At 39.8% G+C, this 17,709-nt stretch overlaps 1 protein-coding gene across 1 annotated transcript in view; it reads left to right on the forward strand.

Moving 5' to 3' along the window:
* Nucleotides 1-991: 991 nt before the first annotated feature.
* Nucleotides 992-17,709, forward strand: part of MCCC2 (methylcrotonyl-CoA carboxylase subunit 2) — a 105,341-nt gene continuing 88,623 nt past the window's right edge. The window contains exons 1-2 of the mRNA XM_072606302.1: nt 992-1,199; nt 15,303-15,369. Of these exons, the coding sequence (XP_072462403.1) occupies nt 1,065-1,199; nt 15,303-15,369 (202 nt within the window). The 5' untranslated portion in view covers nt 992-1,064. The remainder of the gene's footprint in view (nt 1,200-15,302; nt 15,370-17,709) is intronic.

Below are 17,709 nucleotides of genomic sequence, written 5' to 3' on the forward strand. Positions count from 1 at the left end.
TTGATTTGCTTTATAATCTGAGCAGTATTTAGTGGACTTTCTAAGACTCGAGGGACTTTTGAATCTCCATTTTTAATTTATCCTCATGAAGATGCACTTGATTTGGAGTTAAAAGTTTGAGAAGACCTAGCTAAATCCCAGTTTTGACATTTATTAGCTGCATGCACGATCTTTTCAAATCACTTTCTTCTCCACTTTCACCCTCAGTTTCCTCATTTATAAAATTAGGGGTCTGCACTACTTGAAATTTTCCATGCCTTAATAGCCTGAAGCTTGAAGCCCTCCCCAACTTGGCTTATCAAAGCTCCTGTTCGCTTGATCTTGTGTTCTTTGCGTATGAATCTTTTCCCGCTCACTTAAACTCCGTGAGGGCACGTAGGGTCTCATTCTCCTGTACATCATCTCCAGATCTAGCAAAGTGCTTGGTAAACTCCACATTCCAGGGACAGACCCTGCCAGTGGCTCCCGGACGTTTACCAGTGCGCATACGTTTTGTTTCTTAGTAACTCACCCACCCCGCCCCCTTTTTTGGTGCAGAGGGGCATCTCTTTAGGTGGTCTCCACATCTAGTCACAGGCTCTCTGTACCTTCCACCTTCTACAGGCAGACCTGCAGGTCACTCCACTTTTTGCGCACGTATTCTTTATTACTTAGTAACCCTCTTCCCTGTTTTGGGGGGAGGATCCCTCAGAATTTGTAATTTTGCTGCCACTTTCATGCCTTCCTGCCAAAGTCAAAGCCCACAAGTGGGAGGCACAACGTTTGGGCAAAGGTAGGACAACCACACGTTGGCCGCTAAGCAAGGACGCACTAACCCTGGCCAGCTGAATGCTTCCGGCGCCTGCAGCCCGGCCCGGGAGCCAGGGTGTGTTTTGGGCGAGCAAACCCTAAGCGGGAGGTAAAATTAGCCAACCTCTATTGGCTGTGGCGAGGTGGGGGCGTGGCCACGCTGACCAATCGGTGACTGCGCCTGTGGCCACGTCCCTACGCTGGGCTCGGAGTGGGGCGGTGCCGCGCCCGCGGTGCCTCCGTTCCAGTTTCCCCTCGCCCGCTGTCTCCCCGCCATGCTGTCCGCCCTGAGGTCCGGTGTCCGGGCGCTGCTCCCAGGCCGCGCGGCGGCCCCGAGGCTGCGCTCCTACCATGGGGACGCGGTGGTCGCGCTGGGCTCCCAAGTCGACACGGGCTCGGCGCTCTACCAGGTAGGCCGGGCGGGGCGAAGGCCGGCCCGGGCCGTGTCGCTGCGCCCTGGGGCCCCGGCGGCCTCTCCTTCCCTCCCGTCTCGGGCCTGCTGGGGAGCCCGCAGTGGGGCAGAGGCGAGCGGGGCCTGCTTCACTGTGCGGGAGTCCCCGACTCGGCGCAGGCGCGCACGTCCGCGGTCCCGCGTGGGTCCGTATGAGACTCACTCCCAGTGAGCCCTAAAGCAAGGCACGAACAATAAAAAGTCAGCCCCCCTCTTCTCAGGTCTGCCGCCGTGTGTGTGCCAGGGTGGCAGTGCGCCCATCAGCCCCTCTGCCTCTCCCTACCCCTTCCTGATCTGCAACCTAAAGCGCTAGATTTCTGGGCAGAAACCCTAGTGTGCCAGGTGGGGGGCCCAGGGCGCTCTGTCTGCCTTTCTCTTGTCTCTTTTTGTATCTCGCTTTTTCTCTTTTTCTTTCTTAGTCTCTAGCCTTCTTTATCTTTCTTTTCCCCCTCCCTCTTGCTCTCCTAATCTCTTATTTTCTCTCTTTAGCTTTTTCTATCTTTTTCTCCCTCTCTTCTTTTATATATTTCCTTTCTCTCTCCCTCCCCCCCTCCCCCCACTCTCTCCCTCCCCCCACTCTCTCCCTCTCCCTCTCCCTCTCTCTACACACTCTCTCTCTCCACACCCTGAAGTGAATTGCTTATAGCCACATAGCTATTACATACAACAGCAGGATTCAGACCCCAAATCTAGGATACATCCATTATAACGTGGATTAATTTCAGATCCTATGATTGTATCCTATATTCATCAGTATATCCTCTTTAATACTTACCCCACTGATTTACATAGGTAATAAATACCACCTTTTGCTTATAAGGTCCCTTTTTCATAGAATCTGTGATTTCAGCATCCATGGAGGTATGATGATAATGTTAACAGCATTTATATAGCATTTTTAAGTTTGTAAAGCACTTTACAGATACCTCATTTTATCATAAAGCCCTGAGAGGTAGGTGCTATTATCTATACCTTTTATTTTTATCTATTATATCTGTAAGTATCTATAACTTTTATTATTATTATTAAGTACCCATATTCTTTTTTCTTCATGTTTTCACAATTTTCATTTATTTTTAACTTTTTTAAAAAAAATTTTGAGTTCCAAATTCTTCTTTCCTCCAGTCCCTCCCCTACCCATTCAGAGGGCAAACAATATGATATTGATTATGCATGTGAAGTCATGGAAAACATTTCCATATTAATCATGTGCAGCATACAGCCTTAGAGCATTGACACTGAGCAGTTAAGGGACTTGCCCACAATCTTTTAGCCAGGATATGTCATAAGTGGCACTTGAATCATGATCTTGAGTCAGGCTAGCTCTCTATTCATTATTGCACACGACCTCTCACTTAGCACTCTGTAGTTACAAATCCTGTTCAACAAATATTTATTATTAAATGCCTACCATATAGCAAGGTGGGAGACACTGTGGCATGAAGGATAAAAAGCATGCCTTTGGGTCAGAAAAAACCAGGTTCAAGTCTCGCCTCTCTCTCTCTCTCTCTCTCTCTCTCTCTCTCTCTCTCCCTCTTTCTCCCTCTTTCTCTCTCCCTCCCCCTCCCCCTCCCCCTCCCTCTCTCTTTCTCTCTCCCTCTCTCCCTCCCTCCCTCTTTCTTTCTCTCTCCCTCTCTCCCTCTTTCTCACACACACACAGACTTTGTGACACTACAAAAATCACTTGACCTTTTGAGATTTACGTCTTCCCCATAACTGGAAAGCAATATTTTCTATTTAAGTCCTAGTCACATACTTCTTGCTACTCTTAGGAACTCAGTAGACAAGCTTGGGGACTTTAGATCTCCATAAATATTCTAGGTGCCGGTCACTTTCTATCTACGTTTGTATGTTAGAAATTTTTCCTCTTCTGCCATTGTAGAATTAATATCAAATAGAATGTATCTAAATATATTGTGTTAAAAGCACTTATCAAGGATTTAAAAACTTTGTCAGGTGGGAGAAATATCAGATTTGTTTTGCTCATCAATGGAAGTTGCAGACACAAATTTAGATTTGATGTAAAGAAAAACTTTCTAACAATTAGGGTGTTCCCAAAGGGAAATGAACTGTTTGAAGAAACCAAGTGCTGGAAGGAAAGCCTTTTCGATGCAGTATTTGCAGGACCTCTTAGAAATTCTGAGCTCCCTCTGACACTTTCTGTAATCCTAAAGATGAAAAAATAGCCTCTCACAAGGAGGGCTGAATCAGAAACTATTTGAAAAGCGGTAGCTCTTTAAGAGATTTTAAAATTACAAAAAATAAATAAAGCCAAATTCTGTTGTAAAGTGATTACTGCTAATATTAAGAAACTTCATAATACAACATAGAATTAAAAGTTAAGGACTTTCTCTGTGAAAAAAAGGCTTGCGTTAGTTTAAGGGAAAGAAAGACTCTAGTACTTAGAAGATTTTCATTTCATTCCTCCAGTAAGTGGGTGAAAGTGATGAGGTTGAGGGGTGCTCTGGACCCCAAGATACCGACAGTCCGGGTCATGCTCGAGTGAATTGGACTCAAGCCTTCTTAAAGCCAAAGAAAACAAAGTTTATTAAAGATTTGCCAAATTGGGCTGCCTCTTAAGGAGCCTAAGCACTTGTAACGCTTGTATTCACCAGCGGGCCAGATAGAATCCCAGCTAGACAGAGTCTGAGCTGGATTGCATCTGAGCGCCTTCATGGAGGCAAGATGGAACTAAATACAGAAAAGACTATAGGAGGGATCTGGGGGGTAGGGGGTGGGGAGGTCTGGTAGTCTAGAGTGACGGGAGAAGAATTTCAGGAAGGGACTCCTAGGAGGATCAAAGGCTGGAAACAACTGGAGGTAATCAACAAACATCAGACTAGGGGGCGCCTAGGTGGGAAGCAGGTAGGGCAACAGACAATGGTCACTGATTTGAGTATGAAAGATCAGATTCTGTGAGAAGATACCAGGAGAGCTCAATTTGAGTATGAAAGGCCAGATTCTGTGAGGAGATACTAGGAGAGCTCAATTTGAGTATGAAAGATCAGATTCTGTGAGGAGATACCAGGAGAGCTCAATTTGAGTATGAAAGGCCAGATTCTGTGAGGAGATACTAGGAGAGCTCAATTTGAGTATGAAAGATCAGATTCTGTGGGGAGATACCAGGAGAGCTCAATTTGAATATGAAAAGCCAGGTTAAGTGAGGAGATTCCAGGGGAGCTCAAGGAAGTTCCCAGAGTCTGAACCCCATCAAAAGGATTTTGTGTAGATGCAACTGGCAGAATGGGGACCCAGCTGGCTGGGTAACTCAGCTCCTCCTCTCCTGTCTACCTCCACCTCCCCTTCCTTCTCCTCTCCAAAGGAAGATAAATTTGGATAGCCAAAAGATGCCCAGTTGACTTGGATATTACTATTTTCCTTTCCTTTCCTGTCCAGAAACCTTAAACCTACTGCACTCTGAAGCTTGACGCCATTGAGGCCCTGCCTAAGGGCTCTTCTCGACCCTCCTAGCTTTAGAGTGATTATCAATAGTAACTGTTGCTGTTTGCCTCCCAGCCTGATGTCTTTCTTTTCTTGGCCTCTTTAAAAGGGCTACTTCTTAAACAGGTCTATTCAATGAATGGGCGCTATCTCACCCTGAGTAAGTACCTGCATAGACTTTGGCCTAAAGAGCCCAAGATCTCCCAGTGCATTCTGGGTCATCTCCAGTCATCCTGATCTGGTCACTGGATTCAGATGGCTGTGGAGGAGAAGTGAGGCTGGTGACCTGCACAGGCCTCCCTCATTCGAAACAAAGTCAAGTGCAAGTCATGTCATCATTTCTCTGATGGCATGTCTTCTTTGGCAACTCTCTGAGACTAAGTTGCAGAGCAGTTGGTTATCTGTCTGCATTGATAGAGTGAGTTTTGTGCCCTAGGAATTCTCCACACCAATGAAATCACACATGTGGACAACAAGAATGACATAGCAATGTCTAAAGACTGGAGGTACAAAGACAAAAAATAGTCCCTATTATTAAGGGGTTTACATTCTCCTTACCCTGATTTCCTCATCCATAAAATTAGAATACTAAAGACCATTTGTATTACCTCATAGGGTTGTTCTGAGGATCAGATTAGAATATTTGTAAAACCATTGTAACTTAAATCCAGTGTGAACATGAACTATTGCGATGCAAATCACTGCTAGTTTACTTAGTATATAAGGATGATATGAATCAGAGACAGCACTGTGAATTCTGTACCTGAAAGGAAACTGATGTAATGGAAAGAGTCCAGGGTTTGGAAAACCTGGGCATAAATCTCTGCCACTTATTAGCCAGTCACTAATGTGGAGTTTAGAGTCTAATTGTTGGTTGATAGGACACATGCACAGATAAATACAACTTGGTCCTAGGGTTTTAGAACTGGAAATGGGAATCCTTTAGAAGTCTTTTAGCCTCTTTTTTTTCCTAGTATCAGCCTCATTTTATGGTTGAGGAAACTAATGCTCCAAGACCCAGACCCTTCCCATCAAGTGAAGTTATCTTTCCGTGTTCAAAGTGTCTTTTGGCACCTTCCTTGGACTTTGTCCTTGTATCATAGTTATTTGTATATTTTTTGAGATGGGCTTGTCTTTCTTCTGTGACACAGTGTTCATGATGTAAGACACACATGTATCTCGTGAATAGTACCTTGCATGTGGTAGATACTTAAATACTTGTCTAATGACACAGTAGGAATGAGTAAATGAAAGAAGTGAACTGTGTTGCTCAAGATCACAAAGGAAGTAAGTAACCTGAGAACCAGGATAGAAACCTAGGTCTTCTGATTCCAAATCCATTTCTCCATCCAAATAAGAATAAGTACACAAGAATATAAAGTGCTATGGGATTAAAGAAGGGAGAAATTGCTTTCAGGCAGAATGGATCAGGGAAGACTTCATGGAGGAGAAGGTATTTGAACTGAACCTTAAAGGATGGGGAGGATGTCATCAGACTGAGCATCCTAGGTATAGTAGTGACTATTTCAGCCTTGGGGTGAAGTAACCACTTCATCTTAAAACTTGTGCTAGAGTTAGCCCTCTTTTTTAAAAATCAAATACTCTTGCTAGAGAAGGAAATGAAAGGCTGACATCATCTGATAAGCACCCTAATTTCGGAGAGACCATATTTCCAAGAGTTCAAAGAAAGGATGGGTGGGATTCCATAGGCTAAAAGTCTATAAGAGAGGTCAACCCAGGAGCAATGGAAAGGTCTCAAATAAAATTCTGAATGCAAAGAGAAGCAATTCAGGTGAGGAAAAAAATGGGAGTTATCTTGTGAATGTCCAGATAGCTCAATGATAAACTTACATTTTTATAAAGATATGTACAAAAGATGGAAGCAAGGGCACTTAACAAGATGAATAGAAGAATGTGGCATGGTCAAATAAGAAAAATCTTTGGAATACCTCAGCTTACCCCCACAGTGTATTTGCCCATTATATGGTTTATAGATCTTTTTGTAACCTACTGTCCAGATTTCTTAGCCAAGAGTATCAAGAGTATTCCTAGCCCTGTGAAAATAACCCATTCTCTTATAATGGACCCTTGCCCCAGTTATGTTTGGCTCATTTTTTAGTAACTTTCAGCCAGAATTAGAACACTGGCAAAAAAAAGAATAAGACTTCTTGGACTTATTTTATGGGGCTAGCAATCCACTTGACAAGGAATTCTGGACAGTGGGGCTACAGAAAGGTCTATTCTATCCTGTATTGTGAATACTATGAGGTAAGCTGATTACCGGTTTCTCAGGTACTTAATATTAAGGGAAAGAATGGTTTTGAGTATTGGATGAATACTGATGCTCCCTTTACCCCCAAGCTTCTGTTCCTTGCTAATTGAAATAGTCACAATCCTCATTAGCAGATTTATTACTTTGGGATTAAGATAATAAATTCAAGGTAGTCTGGTCCTGAGTACAGCGACATTGTGGCAGATACAAGATTTCTCCTTCATCTTGTAAGTTAATCAAGCTTAGATCATTTGTGGACCTGAGAGAATGAGTAGTCCCTTAACTATGACTATTGATCTTACTAAGGCACATTGAATGCTTACCCAGTTATTATCTTCTAGGACCTTATAATTTAAAACAAATGACATTGATTCATACAGATTTGTAACAGAGTAAAAAGAATGATGCAACAGAGATGTAAGCATATGTGATTTGTTCTTTCTGTTCTTACTGTGGAAAATAGAAATGAATGAATGAGCATTTATTAAGTGTTTATATGCAAAGCATGTAGTTAGGGTTCCATATAATTGTTGGACTCTCTGAGATTTTCACACAAAAAAGAATCCATTGGCTCTGTAGACACAGTGGTAACCAACAGAGATGGTTTTTGAAAATTTTCTCCAAGGAAGGTGTAGCAGAAAGAGCATTGAATTTATATGCAGAATAAAAGGACTCAAATCCTGTTTGAAATATTGACAGTCTCTACCTTCTCGTTCTTTGGTTTTGAAATTTCTCACATTTTTCCTGCTGGAAATTCTTCTTCCTTCCTCTTTCCCCTTGGAAAGAGGATGGATCACATACACCAAAACACGTGAAAATCCCTGGAAATAAATATATTTATATTCTGTTTTTGAACCTTTTATAAGGTAGGTGTTAAAGTTAGCTGCATATTAACACTTCTTAAATTCCCATTATGCCTACAGTGCAGAAGCTCTACATTTTAATTATGTGCCAGAAACTGAGTGAACTAGAACCTCTGCCCTCAAAGAGTTTACATTTCTGTAGAATATAGCATTTCAAGCGTTTTGGTGTTCTTTAATAGTTGTTTATTTTTCTCTATATTTGATGCTTTTCCCTGTGATTGGAATTTATTTAATATTGAGGGTGGAGGTGGGATAATAAAAAATAAAAAGCTATACAGACTTTTATTTGTTTTTTAAATTAAAAATGCAAATTGAAGATTGGTTGAAAGTATGGAAAGGATTCCAGGACTTTGGGGAGATGTTAAGCAATCTCTCTCCTGCTCCTTTTGCAGTATTAGTGAGCCAGGCAAGAGTGGGTGGAAGATGTTTTGTGTCCCTTGTGGCTAGACCTGCTGGTTTGAGAACTTTCCCTGTACATGGGATTGTTGAAAAATTCCCCTCCCACCCCAATCTTACTCTTGTTTAAAACACAGGAAAGAAAGGTTATTCTTAATGCAATACTAATAATAATACATGTTAACCTCTCCTGCTGTTTGCTGATTTTATAGAGGTTCTTGCTTATAGCATCTTGGAGTGAGAAAGTGGAATATTGGTTTGAGAATTCACTGTCTTGCCCATATCTCTCTTTTTCACAAAAATAGTATGAGCTCTATTTTATTAAATGTTAAACTGGATAGAGTCTTTAGCATTTTCGTGATCTATCAGGTTAGAAATCCTTCAAAAAAAGGAAATAAATTTAGTTTGGAATGATGTGTTCTTTTAAAAATATCATTTTAATTGCTCTCTTTTGTTGTTATGTCACCTACAATTACCTACAAAGGACCTCCTTCCTTTCCTAGTCAGTCATCCATTGTGACAATGATTAAAAAAGAGGAATAAAAAGCAGTTAAGCAAAATCAATGCATCAGCCATGTCTGACAATATTTGCAATATTCTGTAGCCAGAGTCCCTACCTCCTTAAAGAGGGGAGTTGATCTTTTCAGTTCTTACAGGGCCATACTGGGTCATTGTAATTACACAGTATTCAGTTTCTTTTTTCTTTGTTTTGACATTTACATCATTGTAGCATCATATACATTGTTCTTCCAGGTCTTCATATTTTCTTCACTCTGTTAGGCATGTAACTTCCTATGCTTTTTGAATTCTTCATATTCTTTGTTTCTTAGCACTGCGTAATATTTAATTACATTCATGTACAACAATTTATTTAGCCATTCTTTTTTACTTGATGAGTATCTACTTTGTTTCCAGTTCTTTGATACCACAAAACAAGTATTTATAATGTTATAAATGTTTTGTATGGAACTTTTCCTTTATGTGTTTGACTTTCTTGGGTTATGTGACTAACAGTGGAATCTGGATAAAATGGCTTGAAGGACATTTTGACTTCCTTATTAGCTACTAATCCCTCCTTTATTATCTATGCAAATTGACAGTTATGCAAAATTACACTCTTTTTATTTTCCTTGATCTCTTCCTTCCCAAAAAAGAAACATGAGAAAGTTTTGGGATTAACTTTACAGTGATGTTTTTAAATTGTAAAAATCTATTTTACAAATTATCCAGTTTGATAAGAAAATGGTAAATGTTGGAGAAGATGTGGGAAAATTGGAACATTAATGCATTGCTGGTGGAGTTGTGAATTGATCCAACCATTCTGGAGAGTAATTTGGAACTATGCTCAAAGGGCTGTAAAATTGTGTGTAGTCTCTGAACCTTCAATACCACTTCTAGGTCTGTATCCCAAAGAGATCATACAAATGGGAAAAGGACTCACGTATAAAAATATTTACAGCAGCTCTTTTTGTGGTGGCAAAGAATAGGAAAGTGAATCTTCATCGATTGGGGCATGGCTGAACAAGTTGTGGTACATGAATATAATGGAATGCTACTGCCCTATGTGAAATGATGAGCAGGAGGACTTCAGAAAAACCTGGAAAGACTTATATGAACTGATGCAGAGTGAAGTGAGCAGAACCAGGAGAACACTGTAAACAGTAACAGCCACACTATGTGATGACTGACTTTGATAGACTTAGCTCTTTTCAGCGATGCAAGGATCTAAGACAACTCCAAAAGTCTAACGATGACAAATACCATCTATGTCCAGAGAAAGAACTTTGGGGTCTGAATGCAGAGGGAAACAGACTATTTGCTCTCCTTTTCTTTTGTTGCTTTGCTTTTTTTCTTCTTTCTTGTGATTCTCCCCATTAGTTCTAACTCTTCTTTATATCATGACTAATGTAAAAATATATTTAATATGAATGTATAAGGGTAGAGCCTATATTAGACTGCATGCTGTCTTGGGGAGGGTATAGAAAAGGGTGGAGGAGAAAATTCAAAATCTTATGGAAGTGAATGTTAAAAAACCAAAAATAAATTAATTATTTAAAAAAACCAAATTCACCAGTTTCATTACTCAATCACAAGGTTGCATTTTGCAAAGTCTCCAATCAGAATCTTCAAATTTTTGCTAAATATAAGAGATGGAAAAACATCATGGCTTATGGACCCTGGAGGGGCCAAAAGGTTGCATCACTTCCTCTAAAAGTAGGTTTATTTCTTGTTCTCTTTAATCTTCAAATCAGAATATGGAATGTTAGTATTTTCCAGGCTATATAGTATACACAGATGCACCTGACCTTACATAGCAAAGTTGCTAGTGAGTCAGTGTGGGACCCTACACAAGGTAGTCATTTCATTAAATTTTATTATGTGTAAAATGGACCCCCCCAAAAAATTTCTACCTTTTTCAAGAATGTTGTGTGAATGAGCTTTTGATGACATTTGCTGTCATCATGCAGTATTCTAAGCATTCAAAGAAGTGCATGAGATCACAAAACTCACTGAATATGTACACTTCAAAAAAGATTCACAAGGATGGGAGGTTATACATTAGGATATGGCATATGAAATCTAAAGAGTCATTTGCACTCAAAGCATTTGCCCTGAATGAAAAAACATTTCAGATTTTAATTCCATTATTACATGCAGGTAGGTCACACAGTGGATTGAGTGCTGGGCCCAGAGTCAGGAGGACCTGAATTCCAATCCAGCTATAGGTCTAGCTGTAAGAACCCAGACAAGTCACTTAAGCCCTAACTGTTTCAGTTCCTCAACTGCAAAGAGGGAATAGCACCTACTTCTCAGAATTGTTGTCAGTATTCCATAACAAAGGAGATTACAGAGTAATTTATTCATTCTAGTGCATCAAGATCTACTGCAGATTGACAGCAGTAGATTCATCATAGGTTAGCATCTAGGTCCAGAATGAAGAGAGAGCTTTTTTCCTTCAGCATAAGCAATGACCCCTGTAACCGGGGCCTTATTTAAAAGAAGGATAATAGTTACCAAGGGATAGTATGGCATTATGTATTATTAGGTCAGTAATTAACCTCAAAAATAGTGTCCTTCACAAACATGAATTATCTTGTCCTTAATTACATTTACTGTCAGAGCTTTTATGGCATCACAGTGAAATGGTGTTTGTTTTTTTCGACAGAATTGATAAGATCACAGAAAAGGAAAACTAAAGTTGTCAATAGTATTAAAGGAGCTATAAAAGGGACTACAAAGATTGTTTTCATTTATTCTCCATGTCAGATATAGATTACAACCTATATCACAAACAATAATGAATTATTTGTCATTTTAATTGTTACAGTAATGATTTGTTATTTATTGCCAGTAGCACAAGAGGCCCTCAGAGTGCCCAGATCTGCCTTATAAATTTCTAACACTTTACTTTTTCTTTCCTGTGCATTTGGAAGTTTTAGACATCAGATTCAGATATTCTAACATCTTTTCTTCCTCCCAAATCTGTTTGTTCCCTTTCCTGCCTTTTCCGACATTCTTCCTTTTTTCTTCCTTTCCTTTTACTCCACTTTTATCTTGCCCTCCAGCTAGTAAGTGGAAGTATTATTGTCAGAGAAATTACTTGAGATTGAATTATAGGAGTCTCTTCATAACTATAGCTGGTATGTCATTAAATCATATGTACCAGAAGAGAGAGAGCTATGATAAAATGTATTTGTATAGAAACTTAGACCACATTTAGTATGTTCATCCTTCGTTGCTGAAGGAGACCATGCCATCAGAGAAATGATGACATGACTTTCACTTGACTTTGTTTTGAGTGAGGGAGGGCTGTACAGGTCACCAGCCTCACTTCTCCTCCAGAGGCATCTGAATCCAGTGACCAGATATTCATCAGGATGACTGGAGATGACACAGGATGAGGCAGTTGGGGCTAAGTGACTTGCCCAAGGTCACACAGCTAGTGAGTGTCAAGTGTCTAAGGAAAAACGCATGGGATAGTATGGTACCAATCATCTTTGGAGAATTTAGTAAAGGTAGTTGAGTGAGTGAATAACTGAGATTTTAGAGAGGTTTAGTGGAAGTATTTTTTTCCTCATTGTTTGGCTGCTGGGGTTATAAGAAGGGTAGGTTAGTACATCATGAGCCAGACTTTTAAAGTGGTATGATAGAGGAGATAAATCCATCTTCTTGGTATAGTGACTTGCCAAGTTCAAGTTGATTGATGCCAGTGCACTATGGACTGGGAAAATGGAAAGGGAACAGAGGACAAATTGCAGTTCTTGCCATCAGACAGCTTATCCAAGCTCTACTCTTTTCCTAATGTCAAAATGGATGGGAACATGTGGGGATTATGGATAGAAAAACTAGGAAAATAACAGTGACTATGCATTGTTTTTCTGTATGGGAAATTTAGAAAATAAATTTCTTTCACTTTCCAAAGATTTCTTTTACCTTCATTCCCCTTTGAATTAACGTACTGAGTTTTGTTATATAATGTATTTCTATACATATATGATATCTATCTATCTATCTATCTATCTATCTATCTATCTATCTATCTATCTATCTATCTATCTATCTATCTATCTATCTATCTATAGGCAGCTAGGTGGTGCAATGGATAGAGCACCAGTGCAGGAGTCAGGAGGACCTGAGTTCAGATCTCACCTCAGACACTTGACTCTCACTAGCTGTGTGACCTTGGGCAAGTCACTTAACCCCAACTGCCTCATCCTGGGTCATCTCCAGTCATCCTGATGAATATCTGGTCACTGGATTCAGATGGCTCTGGAGGAGAAGTGAGGCTGGTGACCTGCACAGCCCTCCCTCCCTCAAAACAAAGACAAGTGCAAGTCATGTCATTATTTCTTTGATGGCATAGTCTTCTTCATCAGTGAAGGACAAACACACACACACACACACATACACACACATGCAAATTGACTGAGTATAAGGTGAAACTTCAGAGTTGTTTTGATGAGACTCATGTATTAGGGCAAATTTGCTTTTAATCTTGATTCCACAACCTATTTATTTTACTTCATAAGCTTTAAGATGGAATGAGGTTGGTGACAGGGTCTTTTTGGTGCTAGAAAAAGTGAAAGAGTAGCTGTGACAGACTGAAGCACTACTCATAGAATCACAAAATTATGTTAGCTCTTGACAGGTTTTGTGGCCTTGTTTTTGAGGTAGCTTCAAATTATTTACAAAATATAACTGTCTTAAAAATATAACTTAAAATATCAGTCTTAAAACATTCTAGATGAACTCTCTTGATGGTACGTTCTATTACTTTACAAAAACTAAAGATTAGTTCGTTAGTTTAAAAAATATTATTTGGACAAATGGCTGATTATTTCAGAGATCATAATAGTAAGAGTTTTAGAACTGGAATGAACCTAAGAAGTTATTTACTTGCAATCCTGTCATTTTATGGCTGTCTCATAGAAGTTAAGTGATTTGCCCAAGGTCAGGTTTCTTAAAAAAGTATGTCCTTGAGTGAAAGAAGCTGTTTTTCCCCCTTTTCTTTCTGGAAAAGGGTGAAATGAGCATATATAACAAATAGGATGCTTTCCCCAACTTTCTCCCTGCATAATCACTCTTGTCTTAGTAGAAGGGCAAATGTTTTTGTTTGGGTCTTTTGTGGGGCTATTAAACTGATGATGGAAACATGCAATTACCATTGCCCTTGATTCATGCTTTTGACTGTCTGGGCTTGTACTCACTCCAGCACAGGTTTATTTAATGTGTAATTGGAACATACTTCCCAGTAACCTTCTGGCCTCTTGTTCTATTTGGATTGTTTTCTAGTTTCCTGATTGTTATGTACCTATTTTTTTTTTCTGACTCTCTCAACCCTTGTGGACTGATCTATGCTTCTCTGTGCCCTTGGAAAAATGTTTCTGACTTTTTCTCCCACCTTCCCCACCTCTTGCCTTGTCCTTCTGGTGCCTTCCTGGAGGCGCTGTGGTTTGATGTCAAGAGTGATGGTCAGAAGACTTAAGTTTAAATTTTGTGTCTGGTACTTGTTGGTTGTGACTAATTGGATGACCCTGACAAAATTGTTTTAATTTTCTAACCTGTTTTTTTTACCTTCTCTTTGCATTCAGAATTTTATTTGAGACCTTTACATTGCTCCTGGGTTGACTTCTCTTATAGATTTTTAGCCCATGGAATCTCACCCACCCTTTCTTTGAACTCTTGGAAATATGGGCTCTCCGAAATGAGGGTGCTTATCAGATGATGTCAGCCTTTTATTTCCTTCTCTAGCACAAGTTTTAAGATGAAATGGTCAATACTATACCTAGGATACTCAGTCTGATGACATCCTCCCCATCCTTTAAGGTTCAATTCAAATACCTTCTCCTCCATGAAGTCTTCCCTGATCCATTCAGCCTGAAAGCAATTTCTCCCTCGTTTAATCCCTTAGCACTTTATATTCTTGTGGACTTATTCTTATTTGGATAGAGAAATGGATTTGGAAAGTGAGAGTAACACTCGCTACCTCCCAGTGTATGTGTGAGGAAAGTGTTTTGTTAACCTTAAAGCAACTTATAAACTACAGCATATTTAAGAAAGCCCTTCATCCATATAACTGAATAGTAATTTATCTTAGTATAATATTAATAGAAGGAAAGAAAATGATGTTTCAGGGAGAAAGAAGTAACATGACTTTTTTGATTTGCACTTTACTTGTTAATGATTTGGAGCATTTTTCATATGGTTGTTATTGTAGTGGACTGTGGTTCTTTTAATTAGTGTTTCTTTAGGTAGATGGAGTGGAGATAGCACCAGATATCGAGTCAGACCTGAGTTCAAATCCTGTCTCAGATACTTCTTGGTTGTATGACGTTAGTCAAATCATTTAAACTTTTTCAGCTTCAGTTTCCTCATCTGTAAGATGGGCAGAATAAGAGTGCCTACCTTGGAAGGTTGTTCTGAGATCAGATGAATTAACATGTAAAGACCTTTGCATACCTATGGTGAAGATGATGACGTTTACTGCTGCTGCTGCTGCTACCACTACTGCTATTACTACTCTCATATCCTTTGACCATTTATCTATTTCCACATAACTTTTAAATTCTTTTTTTTAAATCTGTTCTAGGAAAACTATGAACGAATGAAAGCTCTAGTAACTGAACTTCATGAGCGAGCAGAGCATATCAGGCTAGGTAAATATAGTGACATTTATTTTAAAATTTAATTTTATGCCTTTATTTTATCCTGAGAAGATTTGTCAAAGTGATATTCCCAAAGAATAAGTCTGACCATGGTTCTCTCCTGCCCCGAAGTTGTGGTGACTTCCTGATGTCCCTAGGATGAAATTCCTTTGTTTGGCATTTAAAGCCTTTTACAATTTCTGCCTCAATTTTCTTTCTCAGTTTATTATGCCATATCCCCCTTTACAATCTCAGTCTTAACCTAGCTGGCCTCCTTGTTCTTCCACACAGGTCATACTTTTTTTCTATGCTGTTGATCTGGCCTCGGTGTGTTTCCTCCTAACCTTTGCCTCTTAATGAGATAAAGATCTACTTACTATATAAGGCCATTCTTGATTTCCCTCAGTTGCTAATATTTTTCTCCTCCCCCAAAATAACTTGCTGCCAGGCCTAGAGGCCTGAGGGCTACCCGAGTCTTACCTTACCTCTATCGGAGGTCTTCGGCTGGCCAAACCGGATGCTCGTATGAGAGAAAGGACGTTCCAGACAATAAGAGATTGGAAGTAGAAGTGTAAGTGGGGAGAGAGGGGGAGGGGAGAGAAGAAAGAGGAAATGCGGAGCCTTCTGTCCACACCCGTGGCCCCTCCGCCCAAGAGCGCTTTCAGGCTTTCCTGATCCTACTTAAACCCTCCAGCCGTATAGTTTGCATCTGAATACCGTGCTGTTAGATAACAATAGTGTGCCCAGATCCGGGACAATCTTGAGGGTGGGGAGAGCTCTCTCCCATCACGTCTCTCACGGGAAGAGGCGGAAATACACGAAATAGCTCGGTTCACCTCGATTCCCAGTCGTTTTCCTGGGGGGCCTCGTGAGAACTCTAAGATTTAGAAGTTCCCGCCTTTACCCGCCCGAGACTGTCCACATGGAATTGAGCTTCCACCCCAGCAACTTGCACTTTTATATGTTTTGTAATTATTCATATAGTTACATGTTATTTCTGTCAGTAGAATGTTACCTCTTTGTGGGCAGGAACTATTTTTAATTTTTTTTGTATCCCCAGTGCCTAGAATAGTGCTTTGCACACCGTATCAATCGGTCAGTTAATCAATAAGCATTTAAGTGCTACATGCTGGGGATACAAATAAAATTAATGAAACAATCTTAGTTCCAAAGGAATTTATTTTCTAATGGGTACTTGATAAATGCTTGATTATTTCATGGGTCAGAAAAGAAATTTAATGTTTTTTAAAGTCTGGACTGTTCCTAGGCAGAGTAAGAGGTGTATTTCATGATATAATTTGAAGAGGTGTCTATCTGCCTCTTTGGTTTGTTAGGCTCTTCAACTCGCACTATAAAAGTCCTTGTAAGCATTGTGTTGCACTGGAAAGAATGCTAGTGAAGTTAGAGGATCTGAGTTCAGTTACTTGTGTTACTTTGGGCAAATCATTCTTCTACAGGTCTCTATTCTCTCATGTATAAAATGAAATGTTAGACTAGATAACCTCTAAGGGAACTTCTAGCTCAAATGCTGTGCTTCTATAATCTATCCTTTGGAATAAGTCATCGTCTCCAAAGAAACCTTGCTAATTACGTAGGATGGGTCACTCGCCCATTAATCTATCCCTAGTTTTGCCTTATTATTTGGTCTTTTGGGCAGGAACATGGAGCATTTGTGTGGAGAAGAGACCTAGGAATGACACAGATGGGTGAGGAATTCCGCAATACTAGATGAGAATGGCATTGGTTGCTTACCAGGTGGACATCAAAAGAGGGAACAGAGATATGCTTTACCTCCTTTGGCTAATGGCCTTAGAACAGTTCTGATTTGTCAGATTTGGGGAGAGCGTTGGTAGGGTAGTGGGGTTCCTACTGTGTTCCTAAGCGTTTTGTATTTTACTTTGTATTTTTCACTGTATATACATGTAGAACAAGAGATGAGAATATAATTTGTTTTGGCCTTCCTCCTCCTTTTTCTATTACTGCAGGGCATGAGTTTTCTAATTTCAAAATAAAATACTTTCCGTGTTAATTTTTTTCTTGAGAAAATAAAGAGGAATTAGAAAAATCAGAATTTCAAGGTGCCACCTTAGAGTAATGAACTAAAATGTTTTTCTTGATAGGAAGCCTTGTTAAATGGAAAGGATTGCGTAGAATAGCTAGCTTTGTGTCACCTATTGTTTCCTTCCTCTCCTTCACTTTTCCTCCCTCAATTTTGTCATTTTTGCCTTTCTTTCAGATTTCCTTTGAACTTTACAGTCTTCAAGTTCTCTTACATTTCAGCCTTTAATATTGCTTTTTGGAGACTTAGTCATTTGTTTGGGAAGAGTAAGGAACTATTTGTAGCTTTATTAT

This window comes from Notamacropus eugenii, chromosome 4 (genome assembly GCF_028372415.1).
Source record: "Notamacropus eugenii isolate mMacEug1 chromosome 4, mMacEug1.pri_v2, whole genome shotgun sequence".
NCBI lineage: Eukaryota > Metazoa > Chordata > Mammalia > Diprotodontia > Macropodidae > Notamacropus > Notamacropus eugenii.